A 24,533-nucleotide genomic window follows, 5' to 3' on the forward strand; every position below is an offset into this window, starting at 1 on the left:
ATGCAAATATTTATGCTAAATGAGGGCTATTGCTGATTGCTCTCTTACACTCCTGTTGTAGCCTGGACACGTCCGAGGGATCTGCCTGCCAGGAGATCCCTTTGGAATATTTGTGACCTTTGCTAGGGATAAAACTTCACCTAATTACACCCCTTTACCTGGAGGGCTCAGCAGCCGTGGCCACACTCCACAGGACTGATGTCTGCTCCAAATGGGGCTTGGCAGGCAGGTCTGGCTCCGCAGGGGCTGAGCAGCATTCCCAGGTGGATGAGCTGGGATAATCCTGGCTGTGGGAGCAATTTCACAGGCAGCTCTTGAGCACAACCCAGCCAGAACACTTGGATTTTCTGCTGAGAAGCTTGAGTTATTCTTCTAAAGATGTCTTTCTGAGTTTCTTCAGGAGTATTTTCTTCTCCCGTCCCTACTTAAGAGAGCGGGTTAAGATATTTTGTCGAAAATATCCCTCTTTCTCTGACAAAATCCAACAAATCACATCACTTTCAATCTGCTGACCCACTTGGGATGTGAAAATGATAAAAGCAAAGGTTTTGTTGCTAAAACATCTCCAGTGTTTGGAGATGTTGATTTGAGTGAGTTTTGACGATTTTTCCTACTTACTGTTTGGACAATTTCAAGCAGTAAATCACATTATTATTTTAACAGCGCCAGAGGAAAAGAGCTACTCCACATTTTATAGTTATACCATTTAGAGTGCTTACCGAGCACAAATACCACAATTTCACATCTCATCAGCCTGATAGTTCTCCAGCATAACTCTTCTTCAAACTCCCAGTTATTTTCTAACTTAGATGACGAATAAAATACATATGTACATATATATATGTATACACACACAATAAATAGTTATTTCTTGTATTTATAAATACTCTTAACTGTATATAAAACCAGAAAGGGATTGGCTGCCTCCTGAATAATGTTAGGAGTAAAACATTCCCCAGCATTTTTGCACGTCGAAGCAATGCCCAATGAAGTGTGACGTGATGAGAATTCTTCTCTGGGATTCAGAGGGGCCAGGACATTATCCACGGGCTAAAATGAGAAGTATTTCTGCAGAGACAGAGTCCAAACGTTGGCAAAGGAAGTTTTAATAGATTTTTACATGACACAAAGCCAAAAGTATCCAGAAATTACTGATGTCTCAAATTCCATGGTAAAAATCCTACTGAGCCCAACAGAAGATTTTCCCTTGACTGCAGTGGTGATGAGATCAGGTATAAGGGAGCAAAAATCAGGTTTTGATGCTTAGTATCCATTTGAACATAATGAAACGTGCTACCAACAGCACTAGAACAGCTCATCCACACTGTGCTTCTTGGAAAAGCAGCATCAGGAGAAAATTAGAAAGGGAAACTCTCCAGGAATTGGTGAGGGAAACCTCTGACTGCAGGTGAATGGCTCTGAATTTTGACTTCTTTCCCATCAGAGTGAGGTCAGGCAGAGCAGGTAAAACTGCTGCTTTTGCACATATTTTGTTGGCTCTAAACACGACTGACAGCACTGCTCCCTCTGCAAGCAGTGATTACAACCAGTGGCATCAATTTAGTTGCACTCCATTTTCTGAAACAGATGAGTTAGTGGTTAAGTAATAAAATACAAAGTTACCTCTTTAGGTGGTTTTTGACATTAAGGGGGAAGAGTTGTCCAGACCTCTTCACTAACACAGGTGCTTTTTGCTTAATATTTTCCTTAGATTCCAAGCTCTTTCTGGTTTTAGTCCAGTGAAATAAAGACACTCCATTTCCAAAATTTATAGGGTTCATTTATTACCTCTAGTAACATATTATACTGTATAAATACTCTATCCTTGTTATATGTCCTTTTAAAAAAGCGATAACTTAGAAGATCACATTAGACAAGAAGTATAAAAATAAATACGCTCATTATATGCATTCATTACAAATTATAACCCTTCCCAGAAGGGAGAGAAATATAAAATACTTATGAAGTATATAAATCTATAGTAATATATTTTACTATATACATATGGAAAGCCATATTCTCTCATGGTCTATGGACTGGCACAATCTTCTGTGATGTGAATGCTGGCGTTTTGCTGTGGATGGACCTGCTATCCCTCAGCTTTGCCTTCCCACCTGATCAGTGTTTGAGCTCTACAAGCCCAGCAGAGGCCACAGAGGATGCTCCCATTCAGAGTGGGATTCTTTTTTTTTTTTTTTTTTAAACTCAAATAATATCCATTGGCTGGGGTAAGGCCAAAGGTTTGAGTGTGAAAGCATGACTGGAATGCTCAAACACTCCATGAATCTGTTTGGCAGGAAGACAGGACCACGCTGGAATCAAGACAAGCCAGTGGAAGGTATGCAGAAGGCACAAAGAGCAACAACTCAGATTTCCACTTTTCCAAGCCTCTGGATTACACATGTCACCACAATGGCACTGGAGTGGCTGAGAGAAATGGACAGGCACACTGGGATGACATAAAGGTACTTTAAAAAAAAAATGAAACTCTAGTTATTTGTGGAGTTGATACTTGTTCTTGGTATTTCTTACTCTTGACAGGTAGAGAATATGGCTTTATTTTTATATAAAACTATTCTCTGAAACAATAGCAGCCATGAATGACGTAGTTAAAGCTCCTTTTCCAATCTTGTTTTTTGCCCTTTGTGAGGTAGGTAAGCCCTGACCAATTATTTTATGTGATCTTTTTCCTTCCCCTCCCTGCATGTGGGGATTTGATCAGTACCACAAGATAAATCCAAGAGAAGGGAGAAATAACCAAACCCCAAAATGTTTGCTCAAATGTGTCTCACTGCTCACGTTTGGCTTAATTTATAACAGACTTAGAGCAAGGCAGTTGTGATGCCTTTAGGCCTTATCTGCTGAAGACAAATGAGTGACATGGGTCTGCTATTCTATCCAATTTTCAGTTGGCAGGGGATTTTTAGGATGCAAGGTCAACTCAAGCTGTTTGCACTGTCCCACCTCAATGAATTCTTTTACGCAAAAACACACTGCTGCCTCTAGCCCTCTTTTGTTTGTTTTCAGTGCACTGGTCTGAAGGAAAAAATAAAATAAAACAATAAAAAAAAACTTTTTAGCTTTCCCAAGTCGTCCTATTTAGCTGCAGTCCGTGGCGTTGCAGAAGTCTATCAGGTGCTTGGGTTTCTTGGAGGGCTCACAGCTTTCTTGGGGCAGCACGCTGCCGTCGGAGGACACGCATTTCAACAACCTCTTCTTGAAGCCCTTCCCACACGTCTTGGAGCAGGGGGACCAGTCCCCCAGCTGCCACTGCGGGCAGGGCACGTCGGCGCAGGGCCGCAGGTTGCTGGGCTTCAGCTCGCGGGCGCAGTCGCCGGCCGGCCGGCCCTGCGGGTCCCGGCACTCCACGGCGCGCCGCTGCCAGCCCGAGCCGCACGACTTGGAGCACTCGCCCCACTCCTCGATCACCCACTCCGAGGAGATGATCTCCCTGATGGCGTTGAAGGATTCCTTCTTCCTGCCGGGCGCCTTGTCCGCGCCGGGCTGCGCCGGCTTCTTCACGAAATAGGTGAACTTGATCTTGGGCTGCGGCAGGTCGCCCACAGTCAGCACCTGGATGGTCAGTGGCTCCTTCAGGGGGCTGAAGCTGCGGATGCGCTCCAGGGCGGCCGAGGAGCCGCTGTACCTCAGCACGCTGCCCTTGTAGGTGATGTCCTGCTCCAGCGTGGACAGCGTGTAGTCGCCGTTGAGGACGTAGGTGCCGTCGGCAGCTTTGATGGCCAGGAAGCTGCCGTCGTGCCTCGCGCCACGGTGGTTCCGCTGCTTCACCTCGATGTTGGTCGCCCCTGCCGGGATGGTGACGACGTCGTGGTAGCCAGGTCTGCCCGGGAGAAAAGACAAACACTAAGTCCTCTGCTTTTCCCTGGGAGAAGGAAAAAGCCTCCCAGCACAAGACTAAACTTTGTCTGAAGTCAAGGCATTTAGCTCATCAATGGATGAATTCCACATTGGCAGAGGGGCTCTGTTTTGCTGGGATCCCACCGCAAGCTATCCCCAGTCGGACATATCAACTCTCAGTTCTGATCATAAACCTGGGCACCATCCCAGTGGAAAGCCAGAGCTTCCACCCACGAAACATCCACAGGGACAAGGTAAAGCAGCAGCCCCACACTCACTTGGCCCTGACGAGGGTGCCAGACACTTTCTTGCACGTGGAGCCGTTGCCCCCGCAGATGCCGCACTTGTCGAACTTCTTGTTGGAGCCGATGGTGCGGTCACAGCCCGCCTTCACACACTGCCCCTGCACACACACCGACGTGGAGTCGGGGCTGCACGGCGTGCCATCCACCACCTGGGGCAAACAAGGAGTCTGGTTAGAACAGGCAGTGCTCTGAAAATGCCTAACAGGACACGTAACGCAAACATGTAAAATATAGACTGATGGAAAACCTGCAGCACCTGTTGTTTTCACGGCTTTGGAAACTAAAAACCAGAGCAGCCTATAGGTAGCTGGAGGTATGTGGTGCTGCTTCATCTCACTAGCAAAAATGATGCCACGGTGAGAGGAAAAAAACATTTCAGTTTTCATTAATACCCCCCCAAAAAACCTACAAAACTGTTTTACTGATTTAATTTAAAAAAACCCCACTGCTTTCCGGTGTCCCTAGAAGGCAGCCATGTCCTCAAAGCACGCTGCCAACATTGCTTTTGATGCTGTTCAGTACATCCTCTATTTCTAGGAGTACTGTTCCACAAAAACCCTGTGTGTCATCGCCCTGGTAGTTCCTGGCTCTCACCATCTGATGACAGTGAATTCAAGTAGCTATGCAAGATGAACATTTTTCCTCATGTTTATTTTAAGCTGTCAGCATATTAGTAACCAGTATGAGAAAGCACCAATGTTCTGGCAAAGATCCCTCAAGAGTTTTCCAAACCTATCTCAATACAATCAGATGGTGGAAGGAGAGGGAAGGAAACGAGGGTGGAGTGGGTAGAGGATGTGGTGTGAAATAACCGGAAGGTTTGTGCCAGAACACTTGAAATATTCTTGCAATGATCAAGCTGTACATGGAGGAATAATCCACTTTAAATATGAGAAAGATATAATTTCAGATTTCTACGCTGCTTGACTCTTCACATAAAGACAGAGAATGAAAATCCTCCTCATGATCAGCTGGAAGAGGTGCAGTTTTAAAATACCTTTGGCTGTAGAACAAAGAAATATCCTGTTCCTTTGGCTCGGCAAACCAGCTTGCATCTGTCCTTTGGAGAGACACCAGCAAACTTGGGTGTCCACTCCACCGCAGGTCCACTTCCAAAGGGAGACTTGGAAAACTCGTTATGCTTTTCACATTGCTCCTCCCTGAACGTTTTGCCTGCAGGCAGAGAAAAGACAGGTGGACATGAGATCATCTCTGTCCATGCTCTTCCACCACAACACACCAACCCTTGGCCTCAAAAAGGGGGAAAAATTACCATTGTTGTCCGGGCAGTCCTCGATGTTACAGGACCTGTACTGCACCCGCTTCCCTTCGCAGTATTTGCCCCCGTTCCTCGGGATGGGGTTGTCACATTCCCTGAAGGAATACTGCACTCCCCCGCCACAGCTGCGGGAGCACTCGCCCCACGCCCCCCAGGACCCCCAGCTCCCATGCACTGGTGTCTGGAATGACAAAAGCAGAACAGAAGTTAACACAGGAAAACCCATACAAAACCACACCACAAAACCCATCACCGTGCTCATTTTTACCCAAACTTCTTTAAAAACCTGCCCTGTCTATTAGCATTGAATCAACCCATTCTAACAGAACCCTCCCACTGCAGCATTTTCCACGCTGCTCCGCAACCCAAGCTGCACTGATTTCTTTTTCACTACTTACATCATAATGCTTCTTCTCAGTCTTATTCACACACTTGCCATTCATGCACCACTTCCCTTCCCCGCAGCTGGTGCCGTCTGCCCAGGGGAAGTGTTTGGTTTGGCACACGAGCAGCCCTCCGGAGGTGCCGGTGCACCACAGCGTCGTGCACGTACTGGCAGCGTCGGGGCAGTGCTTGGACTCATCTCCAAACGTGAACTGGCACTGCCTGTTGGCATCATACAGCGTGCCAGGCAAGTCAGAAGGGAGCTGGATGGGCCTGTGGGGCTTGTCCAGCAAACACTCACCTGAAAATTAGAAAAAGAAGGGAAAAAAAAGAAATCAGATGATGCTGTGGGTTCAGTTTTAAAAGGGAGCTGCATTTGCTTTGCAATAGAAGCCTTTAAGCCCATTTGTGCCCCCAAAAATAAGGCTCTTCTAAATTCATGGACAGCATGCAAAAGGTTAAGTCTGTACTGAATCAGAAAGCACTCTTAAAAGAAAAAAAAGCAAAGCAGTAAAGCACAAGAGCTCAAACGCCACATGAATGGAAAGCTTAATAACCTTACCATGACCGTTATCCAAAAATGTTGTAATCATGTAGGCACTGCATGGAGACCAGGGCTGGCTGCGGTCCAGGTTGGAGAGCATGGATGCCATCATGTGGAAATCCCGGCTCATTCCATTGATGCCAGCACACTGCTTTGCATCGTCATGAGGCATGTTAAACACGTGGCCTTCAAAAAAGGAGAAAAGGAAAGCCTGTGACTTTGGGAAGTCTGTCCTATGCATTACCAACAGTATTTTAAATCCTGCTCTAGAGCCGCTCATAGCTGGGCCTTTAATTAATAACCCGAATCTGAACGCTCCCAGATTTCAAGCAGATGGCACTGGATGCTCTCTCCCTTTTTTCTGCAGGCACACACAGAGCTCCTGCAGACAATGCCGTGCAGGCCGGATTTGCTTTCCAGAGTCCAACCCTGCTCCGAGGCAGGGCTTTGCCTCCTCCCGACTGCTCCGGGGAGGTGCAGGCTGGGCTTTACGGCATCAAGCTGGCTTCAATTAATCCCAGGGAATGGCTTTGCAAAGTTTCAAGTACCTAATTCGTGGGCTGTTGTGAAGGCAGCCTGCAAACCATCGTCTTCTATGATAGAGCAACTGCGGTTTAGATCACAAACTGTTCCCACATCAGCCATCCCAAGAGTATCACATGTCTTGGCACCGCACAGGTCCTGTAAAAAAAGGCAGTTTCATTATTAATCAGATCAGAGACTTAACCTTGGCAAGAGCCATCCAGCCCTGGCAGTTTGCCTTTACTTATGGAAAGAGCATAAATATTCAGCACTTCAATGGGTATGATGGCAAAAATCTGTCTCTGGAACATAGACGAGGGTTACACGTAGAAATAAAATGCATAATTTCCATCTGAAATCTGCTAAAAATATATGGGGCAGAAAAAGAGTGCACAAAGTGTGAGTTTAGAAATACAGTGCACAAACCATGAGCTTCACCCAAGATGGTGCAAAACGAAAAAAAAAAAGAAAACCAAAATAAAAAGCAAATCATCTAACTTTTAGCCTGCTTCACTGAAGCTGTGGTGACATACGACTGTCTCTGGACATTTTTTCGGAAGTCTCCTGGCAGAGGGGGCCTCCTGGGAGTGGGCGTGGGGCTGCATGTGACCTCGGTGTCCCTCACCTGCCTGGTGAAGAGGATGGCCGTGTCGTAGTGCTCGGCGTGCCGGTCGCTGGGCGGGTTGTGCTGCTTCTGCCAGCTGCAGAAGTTCCTCAGAGTCAGGGCGGCGTTGGAGGAGATATCGGGTCCCTTGCGCTCCTCGTAAATGACCATGATCTTCACCACCACGAGGCTGATGGAGTTGCGGATGCTGGGGTGCTTGTACAGCTTGGCAGCCACGGAGAGCAGGGTCAGCAGGTAGTGCTTCAGCCCGCTGCCGTGGAACTCGGCCATCGACTGGTCAGCCACCAGCATGGTCTCCACGTAGCGGGGGCTGGACACGAACCTCTTCTTCCGCCTGCTTCTCGTTTCTGCATTAAAAAAGAGAGGGGGGGAAAGCGCAGGTGAGCACGGCGAAACAGATCACCGTACAGCACCCCAAACCCGCCGACGCTCAAGATGCGCGGCCAAGGTTTGCGTTCCCGCCCCCGAACCCCGGCGATCCCCGCACCCAGGTGGGCGCCTCGGGCTGGGATGCGGGGCAAGCGGCGGCCGAGCATCCCCGCCACACCCCGCTCTCCTCCCGTCCCCGCGGAGGCCGGCGCGGCGTCCCCACGGTACCTGCGGGCTCGGCGGGCTCCGGCCGCTCCGGCGCTGCCCCCGCCTCGGCCACGGCGCAGCGGGCGGCGGGGGCGGCCGGCGGGGCCCCGCGGAGGCGCAGGAGGTGCGGGCCGTGGCGGTGCGCGGTGCCGGGCGCCGGCTGGATCAGGTACTGGCGGCCCCGCAGCGAGAAGGCGCCGCGCAGCCCGGCGCACAGGCTGAGCGCGGCCGCCGAGCCGGGGTCCCCGTTCACGGTGCCGGAGTAGAAGCAGCGGGAGAGGTCGTCCTCGGGCGGCGGCGGCGGCCCGCCCAGGTACTGCAGGGTGAAGTCCGGGGCCAGGAAGCTGCTGTCGGGCTCCAGCTCCAGCGTCAGGCGCTCCCCGAAGGCCTCCAGGCGGAAGCGCTCTCGGGCGCCGGGCGCGCCCAGGCGCCGCGGCAGCACCAGCGCCCTGCGCTCGGCGCTGCACAGCCCCAGCAGCGCCGCCAGCACCGGCGCCAGCGCCGGCAGCCGCCCCCCGCTCCTCATCGCTCGGCGCAGCCCTTCTCCTCTCTTTATTTCACTTTATGTGGAAATGGATATGGAGATGTGGGTTTTTGCTTTCAGGTTTTGGGGGGTGTCTGAGTCTTTCTGCCGGCGGAGGACCGGACGGGAGCAGTCCCGCGGTCACTGCAGAGGCGGCGTCGGCTTCCCCATGGCCGGGGCGCGGCGGCGATGGCCGGGGAGCGCGGCTCTGCGGGGGCAGCGCTGCCCCTCGCTCCGTCCCTCTGTCTTCTGTCCTGCTCCGGCTGCGCTTCTCCTGCCCGCCTCCTCCTCCTCAGCTTTCCCCGGCGGCAGCGGCGGCGGGCGGGGAGGACGCTCCGGCGAGTCTCCGGCAGCCCCGGGACGGTCCCGCCTGCACTTCCAGGGCGCCGAGGAGCCTCCCGTGCTTTGCGGAGCGGGCCCGTCCGCCTCCGCCGTGCGGGGTGAGTGCGGGAGCGGGGCTCCGCCGCCGCCCTTTATGGGGTCCGGCCGTGCCGCCCGCGCCGCTGAGATCACTGCGTGCGTAACGCGCCCGCGGGCGGCCCCCGCCGCACCGCCCTCCCGCCGCCCCCGACGGGGCGGGACGGCACCGGCACGGCCCGGGGTCGGCCCCCGGCTGCCGCAGCGGGCTGGGCTGCGCCCCTCGCTTGCCCCGGGGTGCTTTGTGCCCGGCTCTGAGCGCCGCGCCCCGCGGGCAGCTCCGGTGGGTCTGTCCCCCGCCCCGCGGGGCTCGGCAGCGGCAGGTGGACGGTCCGGAGCTCCTGGGGCGGGGGAGGGATGGGACACATCCCTGCTCGCCTTCGTGGCTCTTCCTTCTATATTTCTTCCCTTTTTTTATTTTTTAAATTTTTCCGGTTTTAATCCCTCCCTTCTCCCCTCCTCCTTCCCCCTTCCCAAGTAATTCTTGCCCTTTCTCGGCCCTAATAGCTGCAGTCGGTCATGCACCTGTACTTCCAAGAAATGGTTCCTTTCCAATCACTTGAACAGAGGCATTTACGTAGGTGCAGCCAATGCTTTGCTTTGAAGCCACAACCCAGCCATGGTAGTGCTGCTAATCCCCTTAATTCTTTATGTGTGCAGCCTCAGCCCTCTGCTTCTGGAGGCCTTTTTGGAGGAGGAGGGCAAAGAGGTGGTGAGCAAATGTGTGAATGAAAACAGAATGTGTGTACCTGTTGGTGACAACTCCTGGGCTTCCCAATTAAACAAAGATGCTTGTGTGTCTGTCAGCACATCATTTAGTACAAGTGTGAAACTCGGGGGCTGAAAACAGAAGGAGCAAAACCTCAGGATAGGGTGAACGTTTCTAAAGTTTTATGTATCCACTGTGTTCTTGGGATGGAGCATCCCATTTATGCCACTAAATCTAATAACCCAAAGGCTTTTCTTCCTAATTTAAACCATGTCAGGCAAACTTGGAACCACATGTCTGTGTCAATAGCACAGTCTGACTGCCTGCTAAGTTCTGACAATACATCCATTTCCCATGGCGTTCTGTAAATCTTGCAAGTTTAGAATTGCACATTGTTTGAAGTTGTGCAAAAAAACATATGAAAAGATGAACCCAATTTCCCAGCTACTTGCTCAACAAAAGTGCTGTTGTCCCACAGAGTGATGAGCAAAATCAGAAGTAGGCCTCAAATGTGGGATTTTCTTTGGTACACAGCAGGAAATCCTGGATTGATTTCCAGAGGCTGCGACTGCTGCCCATTAATACATCAGGAGCAGAAAATCCATTCAGTTATGAGTAATTTTTCACTTGAATTGGAAATGTGGGTCAATCTCTACTCTTATCTTTGATATCTATGTGTGCCAAACTCTGCTGTGCTTTTCCTAGGATAGAACAGAAGTAGTGCTCATTAATGCTGTTAATTAATTTGGTGTTGCATGTGATACCTAATTTAGGGAACTACAAGTTTAAAAGCCTGGAAATAGAAACGTGGAATTGAAAGGAAAGCATCTTCATAATTTGTTTTTGAACTTGCATTGGTTCAATATAGAAAGTCTTGCAAATATATTAATTTAAAAATATGAAAACCTCTTTGTGTGGCAACATAATCAGTGTCACTCACAGATCAGCAGGGACCAGAGCTAGGCCACCAAAATGTGCTATTTTGGTGTTAATTCTCTGATTTGAAAAGATCCTGACCACCTTAAAACAGCTTTTTCGGGCTGAAAAGTCTTCCCCATATCCCAGCAGGTGGCACTCGCCTATAAAAAATTGTTCTGGGAGAGTTTCACAGTTCATCTCCCAGCTTTCCAGCTACCATGGTGGAAAGGCTTACACTTTAGCAGGAAGCCTTGCAGTTCCCTGATTAGGACAGAATTTTTCCTGGCCTTTATGTAATATTCAGGGAAGTGTTTTAGTGAAGAACTCAACTGTTTTGTTGCACTACCTGAGCACAAATCATGTTGGGAATGACCTTTTACAACAGGTTTGCTGCCTGTCACGTCTGTATCACCACCTGTATCATCCTGTGAGTGCTTGAATTTCTTCCTGTGAACAAACCCAGGGAGTTTAACTGGGTTATTCAGGACACTGAAGCCTCCGTGTATGTATTATTTATCTATATTGTACCAAATCTGTGCCAGCTCCAATCACAGTTTGGGTGAATCAAGACTCAGAAAGATACGGACCTTTCTCAGGATTTCACTTAAAGACCTAGAAAATACATAAAACTTGCCTTTTAAAAGATATTTCTAGTGCTTGGAGGGAAAATCCAAACCCCATCAGGGATGAAAGACCTTGTAATGCTGAGTAAGCCACCAGATAGCGCTACCACATCATGGTTTTTGGTCAGATCACCGTATTTTGTTCTGCAAGAAAAGTTTTAGTGGCTCAGACCCAAGTGCTGTCAGTCTCCGAGCAGGATTAACAATGCTGAAGCTTTAATTTCTTCCCCAGTGTTTGCATAAATGGCTGCTTCCAAAATTCAACAAACAAACAGCAAAAAAAGGGCAACACAAACAACCGCCCCAACGTTTTCCAGCTTATCTGTTTAGAGGCTGCAGAATCATTGCTTCTTTCAAAAACTGTTATAATTTAAGAATTAAAACAGCAGATGGCACATTAAGCCCACTGAATAGGGGATAAAAGACCTGATGCTGTTGAAAAAGTCCTTTGAAAGACACTTCCAAGATTATTTCTGGAGATTGTTTCTCTATAATGTCTTTGTGTTATGTGTGATTAATTTGTATTTTTTCATTTATTGTTCATTTTGAGGTCATTAACAGTTGGGTTTTGTTAGCAGGATAACAGGGTTAAGAGAGAAAACCTCTAATTTTGCCTGTTTTGATAATCAGCAGAAATGGGAAAAAGGAGAACAATGTCCATCATTACTTTAATGAGACATACACATTTTTATTTTGGAGGATTTAACGTGATGATGTGTTTCTCTGTAATTTCTGCTTTTACATTGCTGATTATCACACTTGCTTAAGTAGATGCAGAAATTTGGGCAGCCTCCAAATTTTATTGCTAAATAGCCCATACAGGTCTGTGTGCACTCAAAATGAGCTGCTCCCAATTCTTTCTACTTCCCATTATAAACTTTTATCAAGATGGGGTTCAGCAGGAGCTTGGAGTGACACTTCTGGCTGTGTGAGTCAAATATTTTGTGGTTTAAAAAGAAGAAGGTTTGCATGAGAATGTGAATTCACATGTGAACATGTCCCACATAAATCCACAATATGTGGTTTAAATGACTGTTGAGATCTGACTTTGTATCTCACTTTCTGGTAGTAGAAGTATTCCTACTGAAGAATTTGCATCACCATCTAAATTTCTTGTGAACAGCTGACCTAAATCCAAATTTTCATGGTTAAAACAACTGCCAGGGATCAAATAAAAGCTATCAGGCAAAACAAAATGCTGCATCATGGCATGTCTGCTTTAGAAGTGTTTCAGAAGTTAAATATAACTTTAACAAGGGCTTCAAAGCCCCTTGGCAAATGGCAAGGAGCACATTCATAGTACCCTCAGCTCCAGTGACATTTTGATATTTTTATCACACTGGGATTTCAACAGATCCCACACTTTCTCCATGTGCTGTGGACAGAGGATTTCACAAGCATTGCAAGACATGAGGTAGTTTCTATGGAATTCCTCCTAATGAAAACTCATCAGTGCACCTATTAATAATTTTTTACCTTTGACACATCCGTGTGTGATGCCAGACTCATTCCAAAGCCACTGCTCAGTAGGATTTCCATGTTCTCTTGGATACGCTGGTCATTCTCTCTGATCAGATCCCATATAATGCTGATACACCTTATAAAAAGCACAAAAAAATTTGAACATTAGCAGCAAAGATTTTCAGTGGAGTTCAGTATGAAGCTGGGCAGTTCCCTCACCCTGGCTCATCCCCTCTTCCCCCACCCTTCTTCCTTGTTATGCTGGATAAACAAAAGCTGGCAGTGAGTGTATTTAACAAGGGGCAAAAAACTTTAAGGAAAGTGATTAACCACTCTCCACTCTCCAAACAATTTATATATGTGTTTAGACTCATCTAATCCATGCTTTGCTAAAAGCTTTGATGGGCTTTCCTCTTGGTTTCTTGGGATGGGGCTCAAGTGAGCAGCTCACTGCCATTGAGGAGTATCTCCTAAAATCCCTTAGCGAGTGTTATCCTTCTTTAACAGGTAAAAACCTGAGGTACAAAGGATTTAGCAATTTCTTAGCAATAAGACAAAATACCTTTGTTACTTCAATGCAATTCTTAGACATTTGCAGAACCTGTGGCTCTGCCATAATATTCAGGACAGGGCTGATAATGTTGCTGATCTGCCCTTGCTTTTTGGCAGTTTTATCCACATTTTGAACAGGACATGGGATGGTTTTTTCTGTTTTAAATCCCCCTTCTTTTCTAATGTTAGGCTCTAATTTCAGATTGCTTTCTGCTTCTCTTTTAATGTTGGGGATGAAGTGAATGAGAAATCTTTGTTTGCCCTCAGGTACAGGGGCATGTAAGTCAGTAAGACTTGTTTAGGTATCTTGGGATGGAACAGCCTCCTGAAAGGTCTCCCTAAATTCTGGCTATTTCTATATGCCAACTCTGACATGGTGTTTTAATCACAAGGTCAGCCAAGCTGGAGGCAAGACATCATCACATACTTTGCCTGTCCCATTGGGATGTTTAATATCTCTGTTTTATTAATGAAATGAGTGAAATAAAATGTTGTAACGCTGATCTTAGGCAAAGAACTGCAGGGTATCATGGTGTGCTGACCTGCACTGGATGTCAGCTGATCCCTCATCCCTCCTCATCAGAACAGCCCTGTCTGCAGCAATGGGACACTGAGCTGGGGCACAGAATATTAACCACGGGGACTGAGCAGACATGCAGGCCCCACTCCTGGGAATATTTATAGTCAGGCTTGACTCCCAGAATCGCCCTAACCCCTCACAGCATCGAAAGCTCCATAAAAATTTGGCTGAAATGCTCTGTTTACAAATGATATCAAGAGGTAGCATGTGCAGTGTCTTCTACAAGAAATGAAGTTTTTAAAACAAAACACCCATCCGTCCCCCATGTCAGTTTATCCCACAGACACAGCAGGAAATAAACAGACGGTAGTAAACCAATGCAAACCACATTTGTATTTTCACTCTTGTTGCTCTTAGGTCTTCTGAAAGAAACATTGTTGCTGCTTAAGACCAAACATCAAAAAGTCAGTTGAGAAAACAAGTAACTTCCACTTAGCATCACTCAATTTCTCCTCTTGCTTTGATATGCAAACCCTTATGCAAAGCCCTTGCCGTCATGGACCTAAGAAGAGAGGGAAGGGGTAAAATAGGCATGGGGAAAGCTTTTCCCAGTATTATTATATCTAACAGTTAATCTCAGAATTTTGACTCATTCTTTCATAATTGTTTTCTTCCTTCTGGTTAATTAGAGGATTACTAGTTTCAATTCCAGATATATTTAGATATGCAGTTAAAATATTGCAGGCAGAAAGATGTATTATATTTTCACATGGAATATTAATTTTTTATCAGAATAATTAATTTAATTGCCTAGACAAGCCCAGCCATCCTTTCTGACCATGAGCTGGACATAACTGGAAGGTGGACATCATATCCCCTTAGCCTCTGGCATTGCCCTCTCCTGTTGGGAAAGAGGCCTGGCTCTGGTGCCCAGTTTGGATCCATGGGGAACACAGCTGAGGCAACCCCAAATTCTTTGGGTTGCAGCTATCTCTGGCTGCCTCAGCTGCATGCTGGGCAGAGGGATATCTGTGTATCCCTTGGGAGATGCAAGTGGGGGAAGAGGACACAGAGTTCTCCAGCTTCTTGTGGCTGATCTGGGCTGGTTTGGGTTCTGTGGAGGTGCTGGTTGATGTCCTGTGGCTGTGCTGATCCTCAGGGATGCCCTGGCAGGAGCAGGGTTAGTCCCCATTAAGTGTGGGACTTAATGAGAGACATGGACTGGAGGACACTCCTTGCACTTCTGAGGCTGACATTCCAGTATATGGCATTCCAATTATTCCAGTAACCATTGTGGTTGTATATTATGTTTTATATTGTGTGTCTTCAGAGGCAGCTTGGGAAGCCCCTTCCCTGAGACCTCCAGTGTCCCACAGAAGGGCTCCTGCTGAACCTGGATTGCTCCTAAACTTCCAGAGTAGATCAGCACAATTCCTAAGCTTCCCTCACCCACATTTCCTTTCTTGATTATTAGAAAATCTCAGAAGCTGTTGCTCAATAACATTTATGAACTGAGCGTGGTATAAAAATCCCAGCTCCTGTGCAAATATGCACAGCTGTCAGACAGAGCACACTTTGAAAAACCAAAGCATCATCAGGTATTTTAGCAAACAGGTAAAAATTTTCCACTTTATAAAAACATACATTTATATAATTCCATGGTGCCAGCTGAGCTGGCCTTTGCTTTATATGGTAAATACATCAGCTAAAATAGGTTGCGCAAAGAAATTGCTAATAAGGCAGAAAAGTGAACCCAAATTTAACTGTGAGGGCCCTGCCAGCTTTGCAATTTGGATTTCAAAGCTCTCCAAGAAAAATATTCTCTTTTTACCTCCTCCAAAGGATTCAAACATGGTGTCAGAAACAAATTGAAAAGCTATAAACACTCCAGCTATGACATAAGGCACTCAGAAACTGCAAGAAGTGACAACATTAACTCGTGACTTTTCCTTGAGGGAGGGCACATGTGTAGATGTGCTTTCCAGCAGGAGGGATGGAGACAGAGAGCTGTAAAAATGAACGTGATGGATTTCAGGATGGAATCACGTGTGTCCACCTCCTGCCCCAGCAGAGGAAAGGATGCACTGAAGTGCATCCCATGTCCCTAACATGCTACAAACCATCCATGCATAAATTCCCTGCCTGGGCTTGTTTCAACATCCCAACGAATTTGTGAGCAGTGTTTGATTATCCTAGAGTAGGGGAATGCAAACCTTCTGACACTTCCAGAAAGCCTCCAACAAGCACTTGGAGCAGGAAGCAGTGCCTGGGGAACATTACCACACAGAGATAAGTTTATTACACACATCAGCATTTTGTTGGGGAGGCTGCCTTGTCCAAAATTTTGCTCTGTATGTCATTTCAACCCTCACAGATAGCACAAAAAGGATCAGCTGGTGTTCTAGACTCCAGGGCCAACTGCTGTAAATAAGTGCTGTTCCACACATGAGTAATTCCTTTGGCTCTGTGTGTGCTGTCTCTGGGTCAGAGCATACAGTACAAACCCTGCTCGTTGTGCTCCTCAGGGGCACCCAAAGCCCAGCTTCCTCCAAGCCCTGTGCTCTCCCTACCAGGTGAAATTAGGCTTTGCTATGGGAAGTGTCTCATTTGTCCAGGAGTTGGGGCAGAAAGGCCTCTCATCCCATTAAGGGAAAAGCAAACCCTGCTGAAAGCATTACCTACTTCAGTACACTCAATTTCTTCTTGCCTGAGGTGAAATTAGTTGACCACCAACCTTTTCAAAGGGGCATTATAATCTATTCCTATTTAAAATCCTACTAAAACCAGTGGTTTATGGCTAGATTTTGGAATTATCATGTACCACATACCATGGGAGTAACATTCTATATACACTTCCAATTCTGTGTTGTCAGTGCAGGTGTTAAGTTGGAATTTTGGATGCTTGGGTTTGGTCTGGTTTCGACATAGATCTACTTTTAGGCCTAACAAGGAATATTGAATAAAGACAGAATATTAACAATTAAATTAAGGAGTTTACTGTTTATCTTTGAGAGTCAGGAGAAAGAAATTTGGTCCTATAGGGTGTGACTGCATACATAGATAATTATCTTATAAAATAGCACGAACATTGGCCACAGCTGGAAAAAAACAGTGCTTCTAAATAGGAAAATATTTTGCTGCTGGGGATTTGGGGATTTGTGTGCTAAGAAAGGGCTTTATGCAGCATGGAAACACTCCCAGCAATTCCTGCTCCCATTGAGTTTTTTGTCATCCCCACACTCTCTAGAAACAAGTAACACGTGGCTTCCTAGACAGAAATGGTGGCAAATCTATAATGACTTTGATTAAGCTGTTCTGTAGTATGAGGACCACCCAAAAGATGGCACTAAGCAACCTTTAGTCCTCCTCACATGCACACACACACATGAAATTTGCTAATAATACTCAGAAATAGCTCACTAGCTTAATTCTGTAATTTTGTGTGTGAAAGTAGGAATCATTTTAGATAATTCTATGTTAGAGCAACAGGAAAATTGAGGAGACTTATATAAGCAGGTAAACTTTGCACTGCAAATATGACTTCCCTAAGCCCACATGAAAGCATTCATGTTTTTGTAAACATGACAATGTGACATTTGGTGAGCTGTGAAAATGGGTTAAAATTACCCAGGAGTTAGGCACTGCACTTAAAATATTTGTTTCTTTAGAAGCTGCTGATGCCATTGCTGTATGTTGACCTTTATAAATCTGTGGGTTTTGGACCCATAGTATTTTTATTTATGTGGGTGCAATGTGGAGCCATCCCACCAAAGCCCACGGAGCTACATGGAGTGACAAGTGTTAGCAAGGGGCCAATCGTCACTGTTTTAATAGGTAGGGCTGATTATTTTGATTTTTAAATTAGCTCATTGTCTGCAATAGGAAGAACAAGACATGGTTTTGTCAGTCACTTTTCATTTTATGATGTAATAGTTAAAGGAGGGGGAAAAAGACTCTTTCTTATTTATAACCTCTAAAAACTCAGAAGTGGCCTCTAATTTATACTAAACCATAAAGATGAGAGTGTTCACAGAAAATGCTAGAGGAGGAATCCTCACATCCTGTGGGAGTAATTTTCTACAATTACTTCAGTTTCATGATTTTAATCAAATACATGTTAATAATAAACAACACAAATGAAAGAACACTGAGCACCACCTTTGCTTGGAGCAGAAATCATTTGGGTAGCAAAAGAAGTTGAGAGATCCAACACCTTCCACAAATATTTGACTCCCCTTTTTATGAGGCTCCTCTTTTGAATGTGGTTGCCTGTAAAACTACAGCTAAAGTAGGAGGATAAAAAGAAACTTCCCAGCAGCCAGACACAAAATCTCACACCAGTTGCTCCAAAGCTTGTCCCCTCCATGAGTTCAGTAATTCACTCACTTCTGCCTTTCTTACTGCCTAACTATTTGGTTATAATCAAAATAAGAACTTTGGATGCTGGAGTTTTCTTCAGGGAATGAGCTGGAGCACATTCAAGAGAATTGAGTGCCACCTGCAGAAAAGCTGCACAGACATGAAAGCAGCAGCTGGCTCGATTACATTTATTCACCACAGAGTAAAGAAGGGGAAAAAAGGAGAGATAGTGGAAGTACATGCACAGTAAATGGGTGAGGAGCCGGGCTGCCTTTGTGCTGGTAACACAGCAACAAGAGTTCCTCACCAAGAGATTCTGGACAATGCAGAGCAGTCAAAGCCTCTGAGTATTTCATGGTTACATTTTGGCTCTCACAGTCCCAGCTCCTTGAAGCTAAAGGCTTGCCAATATTGGATGTGTAATAGGGATACAGAGTTCTAATAGCCACTGCTAATATATAATTCAATAATTGACTCTCAAAGCTCTCTAGTTACAATTTTGATGTTGTGTATCAAGGCTCAGTGAAGCCAATACTTGTGCATCTCTGCAAGGCCTTCCTAATTTGATTTTAAACAACTTCATATTTTAATTAAAACAACCCTGAAAATAAGTTGCAGCATAAAAAATAGGTCACTCCACAGGAATATATTTTGGGCAGGGGTAGGTAAGCAAAGCATTTTTCTGGCAATCATTGCAACCTTCACATTTTGAGGGGATTTGAATGCACTGCAGATATTTTCTATAGCGGAGAGGAGGTAGAGTTTCTTACTTACGAGCTTGAAGATAACTTTGCAATGAAGTAAGAGCTGGAGGACATAAACAGGAGGGATGGTAGGGAGGGAGAAAGGCTGAATTGGAACATTACTAATTCTCACAATGGTAGCTCAGTGAAAAAAAATGCTGCAGAACAAACCTGCCTTCATCCAGTCAATTTTTGGAAAGAATTATGGCCCTTTGGAACTGAGTTCTTACTTGAAAACTCTTTGGAAACAGGATACTGCTCCCAAGCACTTTGAGCCCTTTGAGACCTGGAATGAGATTCATCTCACTCAGCTTCAGACATCTGCATTGTGGCTGACTGCCTCTGAACCCCCTGTCCCTTTGTCACTGGAAAGAAATCCACATTTGGAATGTGCAATCCAGCTGACCCACTGTGGACATCCACTGTAGGCTGAAAAGAAGAGTACGAGTGAAGTGCCTGTTCTTTCCCTGCTGAATCCAAAAGCCACCTATAAACATTTCAGAGGTACATCCAAAAGTCCTGGGAGAAATACCTTCCCCAGTATCAAAATATTTTGTTTTACATTCTTGAAAGTCCATTAAACAGTTGCAACAGTTTTATATATTTAGGCTTTAAAAAAAAAATAAATAAGAGGAGCAGTGTAATGCAGCCTTGGCAGACAATGTGCCACTGGAATAAATTATGACAGCAGTGTTTGTCTTCATAGATCTGCTCCCAGAGAAGTCAAGCATTGTTCCATGATGCAGCTTCAAGAGCAGTCTGAGCCCAGGGATGGATCTGTCTGGTCAAAGGGCAAAAAATTCTCCACCTATAATGACCAGTGGGCAGAAACCAAGGCCTGTGGGGCACTGTTCATCTTGTCCTAAGGTCAGTGGCAAAAGCCACAAGCATTGTACTTTTTAGGGGCTGGCTCTTCACTCCTGTTTGATGTCTTCACTCCTGTTTAATATTTTTATTGATGATCTGGATGAGGGGATCAAGGGCACCTTCAGCTGCAGAAGAAACCAAGTTGGGCAGTTTTGGGCCCCTCACTGCAGGAAGGACATGGAGGGTCTGGAGAGTATGCAGGGCAGGGAACAGAGCTGGGAAGGGAACGGAGCACCAGGAGAGGCTGAGGGAGCTGGGAAAGGAGCTCAGCCTGGAGCAAAGGAGGCTCAGGGGGACCTTGTGGCTCTGCACAACTGCTGACAGGAGGGGACAGCTGGGGGGTCAGGCTGTGCTCCCAGGGGACAGGGACACTAGGAGAGGGAACAGCCTCAGGCTGGGCCAGGGGAGAGTCAGGTTGAACACCAGGAGGAATTTCTTCCTGGAAAGGGTGGTCAGGCCTTTGAAGGGGCTGCACAGGGAGGTTTGGAGTCCCAGTTGCTGGAGGTGTCCAAGGAAGGGCTGGAGGTGGCACTCAGTGCTCTGGGCAGGGGACAAGTTGGGGATAGGGCACAGCTTGGACTCGACAATCATGGAGGTCTTTTCCAGCCTCAGTGATTCTGTGATTCTCTGTCAATTAGCAAAGGTGCCTGGGCTGACTAATTAAAGGTGCTTCAGGAGGTGCTGTAGGCAGGGCCAGTGCTCCTGTCTGCAGTCTAGAGCTGCTTCTGTGGATGCAGCTGCAAGAGGTGGCTGGAATGAAAAAATAACTGAGAGCGTAAACCTGATGCTGAAAGCAGCTGTAAAAAATCCTGGTAACAGAGGAACAGTTGTTTTATATCACTATTTTGGAGCCTAGAAGCCCACGGTACATTCCTGGCTGTGGTTCTGCTCACTGTGTGACTTAAACCAGGATAATTATGACTTTTATGTCTTCCAGTTGCTTTGGGTGGGAAGCAGGGAGAAGGATATCTTCTGGTGCCTATTTGTCACCACTTCATTTGACCTGTGCAAGCACTGACAAATCCTGAAATCTTGCAGCTCAACTTCACAGCTAAGGGGAACTTGGGGATATTTGATTAGGATTAGGCTTTGAATGGCAGCATTATCTTTTACCTAGGCTAGGTCTGGATAAACCCAGCATAATTTACATGGGAGAAAATCTAAGCAATGAATCCCTGGAGATGCACACTTCAATTTATTTCATGGCATCATACCTATGAGCTTTGCCTTATCATTTCCTATAATTCTCCTGTTGCTGCAATGCATGACTGAACCTGGAAGTAAAACCGTGATAACCTGACCTCAGATTTTGGATTGGATCTGCTGTTCCCTTCCCTTCTGCTTCCCATGATTTCCAGCTTGTGTACTGTATGTGTGTTTGGGTGCCCACAGTGTGCTTCTGCCATTTGTTTGCAAAATATCTCATAGGCTGAAGCTACTGTGGTGGAAATCATTAATGACCCCAATGCGTGCAATGCCTAATTAGAGCTGGAACTTGTGCCTTATCTTCTCACAGGCAGCCAGAAATCTCCAAGGGACTTGAATTGTGATGGCTGTGTTGCATTTTGATAAAACTTCCAAATTCAGTCCATATTAGAGAATTCCTGCTTTATAAGCAGCTGTTCATTCTTGATTCTTTCAATTTTTTACATTCTTGTAAATTTATATTAATTTCATACACAGGGGCTTGAAAGAACAGCACATGGGACTGTTTGCTCCAGTGCTCTGTTACAATGTTTTCCCATAATAAGAGGGCATGGAAACATCCAACTATCTGCTGGAAAATGTACTAATTATTTTCTGATTGGTGAAAGGTCACAGCCAACAAAGGAAGGGAAAGACAAGAAAGATCCACATAGCTCTGCATTGGAATTACACCTAGGGAGGGAAAATATTTTTATTAATACAGCCTATAAAAGCAATTGTAAAAGCTTTTCTAAAAGCATGTTGTCAAACAAGAAATTTAAGAATTAATCTGTGTCAAGACCAGAAAAAGCTGCCCATAGAAACAGAGTTGTGGCATTAGCAAAGAATAGGAACATTTTATTTCCAGATTCATACAGCAAACTTTGATCACTTTGCAGGAAATACCCCAGACTTGAGAGATCCTGCTGCTGACCTCAAAGGTAGAATAAAACGAAGGGAAAAGGGGAAATAACTCACCAAATTTTTAATTAGTATTATGCCAAGGCTTTTAAGAGTTTGAATTCCAAATGTGTGTTCTAAGAAAGGAAAACATTTTCTTTCATTGAACAGCCCTGGGAGTTTGCTACCTTTTTCTCTCCCTCAATCCTCCCTGAGAGGTTTTCTTATTTCTTTTCTCTTGCATGTATGTGTAAAAATACAAAGTCATTTGTAAGGAGTTCACTTAATTCCTCACTCTTAGCTCACATTTGTTACACATTTTGTTTGGCAGAAGGGAAGGGAAGAATGTGCTCCAGCCAGGGAATGCTGCTGTCCACTGAAAAATGTGTTTGGATGGAGGAGTTCTTTTTCATGGATGGATTGTGGCTTTTGGCAGCAGAGGTGGCAGGAAGCAGTTGCCATAACTACTATACCATTAAAAATAAGAAATAAAAAAAAGGCTTTAAGTAAAGAGCCATTTTTGAAATGATGGTTTTATTACCAGTCCTGGTAGAATCCATCAGTTCAATATGATGGGTGGCAGGATCCTGAATGTGGTCTCCTGAGTGTATGCTCAGGATATGCTTTTAGGGCTAAATTCAGGCTTTGGCTTGTAAGGTACATAGAAGAGGAAAATACACAGACAGCCAGAGAGCTGAACATAATCTGCCTTGCGTGGGATTTCAGGTTTTGGCTGGAACCACACTCTGGTGTAAAATAGCAGAGTAAAAAAAAATAGTATGTTTTTCAAAAGCGTTAAGGATGGGATTTACAAATTCACTGGAATTATTTGGAAATAAAAGTTACATTTTAAGTGTAAATCTAATTGTAGACATAATTTAATATTTTTCTCTATTCAAGTGATGGATACTACCCAGATAAAAAGCCCAGATATAGGTGATAAACACTGCAAACAACTGGAGTAGAATCCAGGCATGGTTTATACTGGGTCAAACCCAGCTGAAGGCTTTTCATCCTCAGCATTACACCACACATTATTGTCCCTGGCAAATTACTCTGGCACTTTTTGCGTGCTGTTGGAATCCGAAAACATTTCACACTGCTAAAATAACCTCTGTCTCTTGCCATATAGACACCAATGTAGTTTTTGTGGTCCTCCAGCTTTGAGCTGCGTCCCAAATGATTTACTCACAGGACCAAGTCAGGTGAATTGGCCTCACACCCCTGCTCAAAGACTGGCTCCCAGGCAGGTTCTACCCCTTCATCCTCACAAATTTCTGGGGTCATTGCCCCTCAAGGAGCCTCTGCAACCCAGGGTAGTGGTGAACTCTCAGCTGGGACTCTCACCCTGGTCTCGGGCTTTCTTCTTTAACCAAGAGCCCTCGGGGTTAATCTTGGTAATGAAGCTTTTGCCTAAATCCTGTGTTTCTGAGCTGCATCTTCCTGGCCTGAGCAGGTGTACAAAGAAATTCTATTTTCTCTGCTAACCCTTTGCTCTGAAAGCCAGTGTTACACACTCAGGAGTACATCAGGAGCCACTGACTCCCACCCCTTTGTGAGTTGTAATGCATATTGCAGTTACCATTGCTTCCATGCAGGAGAAGGAACCTCCTGGAATATCTGATTAAATAAATCAACCAGGCTTTAAAAAGGCATAAAATGATAAAGCCATCTGGGCTGCAATCTCCTATCCACATTCTCATTAAAAAAACGGGCTACGAATTCTTCAGCTACTACTTCTAATGGAAATCTGTATTTATCTTCTTGGAATCAAAACGTTTTGTTCCTTATATTTATCTGTTAAGTTTACCTTGTATGAAATGATCCTAAACTGTCCAGGCTTCCTTCTTAGTTACTTCTCCCTCCTTGCAGTATCTAAATGAAAAAGATAACATATTTTTGTTATATTGCTTTTATTTTATCTGTTCTACTTTATATTTTAAGGCTAACCCCAAGAGATTGAGTTCTGTGAGATCTAAATTAACTCCCTGAGTTTTCCAAAGTTTTTGGATGCTGCCTGGTTATGGCTTACATCCAGATTCAAGAGAGAGATACCGTCCATAGACACTGTTCCTTTTTGGAGCTTTTCCCTTTCTTTTCTCTTTTGTAGTTGTAAATGAGAAGTAACTACACCTCCTTTTTTTTTTTTTTTTGCTGATGTGTTTTTTTTTCCTAATCTACTTGGTATTCGACATCCTCTTTTCCATATTTCTAGAAACCTGACCAGCTCTGAAAGCAAACCAGGTGATGATTTAAATACACATTATGAATGCAGCCAAAGGAAATGGCTCCGGGGGTAGAAGGTGCAGGCTTTGGGGAAGAGGAACCTGAGACTGGAGTTATACTGGGAAAACCTTGAGCAGGCTGAGGCAGGCAGAGATCTTCTGAAGGCAAAGCTGTTCCACAGCAACATCACAGCTTGCCTTAGCTCCTGGCTCTGGCTCTGCCTGGCCTATTTTGGGGGAAAAAATAGCCAAAGATGCACAACAAGCTCATCCCAAAATACTAAATGCTCTGATGGAGAGGGAAACAAAGCATCCCTCAGTTCATTCTCTTGCCATTGGAAGGAAAAGTTCTTCATACAGAATTCCTCAGTGTTTGATTTTATGCTGACAAAGGGGTGGTGTTGTGATGGAGATTTTCTATTCCCTGCGTGCGTGGAG

General features: G+C 45.5%; 2 protein-coding genes across 2 annotated transcripts in view; both read right to left on the bottom strand.

Annotated features, from left to right (window-relative positions):
- Positions 1–1,090: 1,090 nt before the first annotated feature.
- ADAMTS1 (ADAM metallopeptidase with thrombospondin type 1 motif 1) lies at positions 1,091–9,061 on the bottom strand. The gene is made up of 9 exons (XM_085078145.1): positions 8,115–9,061; positions 7,518–7,864; positions 6,919–7,051; positions 6,389–6,556; positions 5,841–6,127; positions 5,437–5,623; positions 5,161–5,336; positions 4,137–4,312; positions 1,091–3,841 (listed from the first exon to the last, which is right to left on the bottom strand). Exons 1-9 carry the CDS (start codon positions 8,617–8,619, stop codon positions 3,100–3,102), a joined length of 2,721 nt encoding a protein of 906 aa, XP_084934271.1. The 5' UTR covers positions 8,620–9,061; the 3' UTR covers positions 1,091–3,099.
- A 2,269-nt stretch (positions 9,062–11,330) lies between these two features.
- ADAMTS5 (ADAM metallopeptidase with thrombospondin type 1 motif 5) overlaps positions 11,331–24,533 on the bottom strand; it is a 101,983-nt gene continuing 88,780 nt past the window's right edge. The window contains exons 10-11 of the mRNA XM_085078163.1: positions 23,681–23,745; positions 11,331–12,880 (exon numbers count right to left, since the gene is read on the bottom strand). Of these exons, the coding sequence (XP_084934289.1) occupies positions 23,697–23,745 (49 nt within the window). The 3' untranslated portion in view covers positions 11,331–12,880; positions 23,681–23,696. The remainder of the gene's footprint in view (positions 12,881–23,680; positions 23,746–24,533) is intronic.

Source organism: Lichenostomus cassidix, chromosome 1, assembly GCF_008360975.1.
Source record: "Lichenostomus cassidix isolate B80296 chromosome 1, HeHo_3.0, whole genome shotgun sequence".
Taxonomy (NCBI): Eukaryota; Metazoa; Chordata; class Aves; order Passeriformes; family Meliphagidae; genus Lichenostomus; species Lichenostomus cassidix.

Excerpts from the sequence above, each read along its gene's own strand:
- ADAMTS1 (XM_085078145.1), bottom strand. The coding sequence starts at position 8,619 with ATGAGGAGCGGGGGGCGGCTGCCGGCGCTGGCGCCGGTGCTGGCGGCG. Across the intron at positions 7,865-8,114 it reads GGAGCCCGCCGAGCCCGCAG|AAACGAGAAGCAGGCGGAAG; the intron begins GTACCGTGGGGA and ends TTTTTAATGCAG. Across the intron at positions 6,128-6,388 it reads ATTTTTGGATAACGGTCATG|GTGAGTGTTTGCTGGACAAG; the intron begins GTAAGGTTATTA and ends TCTAATTTTCAG.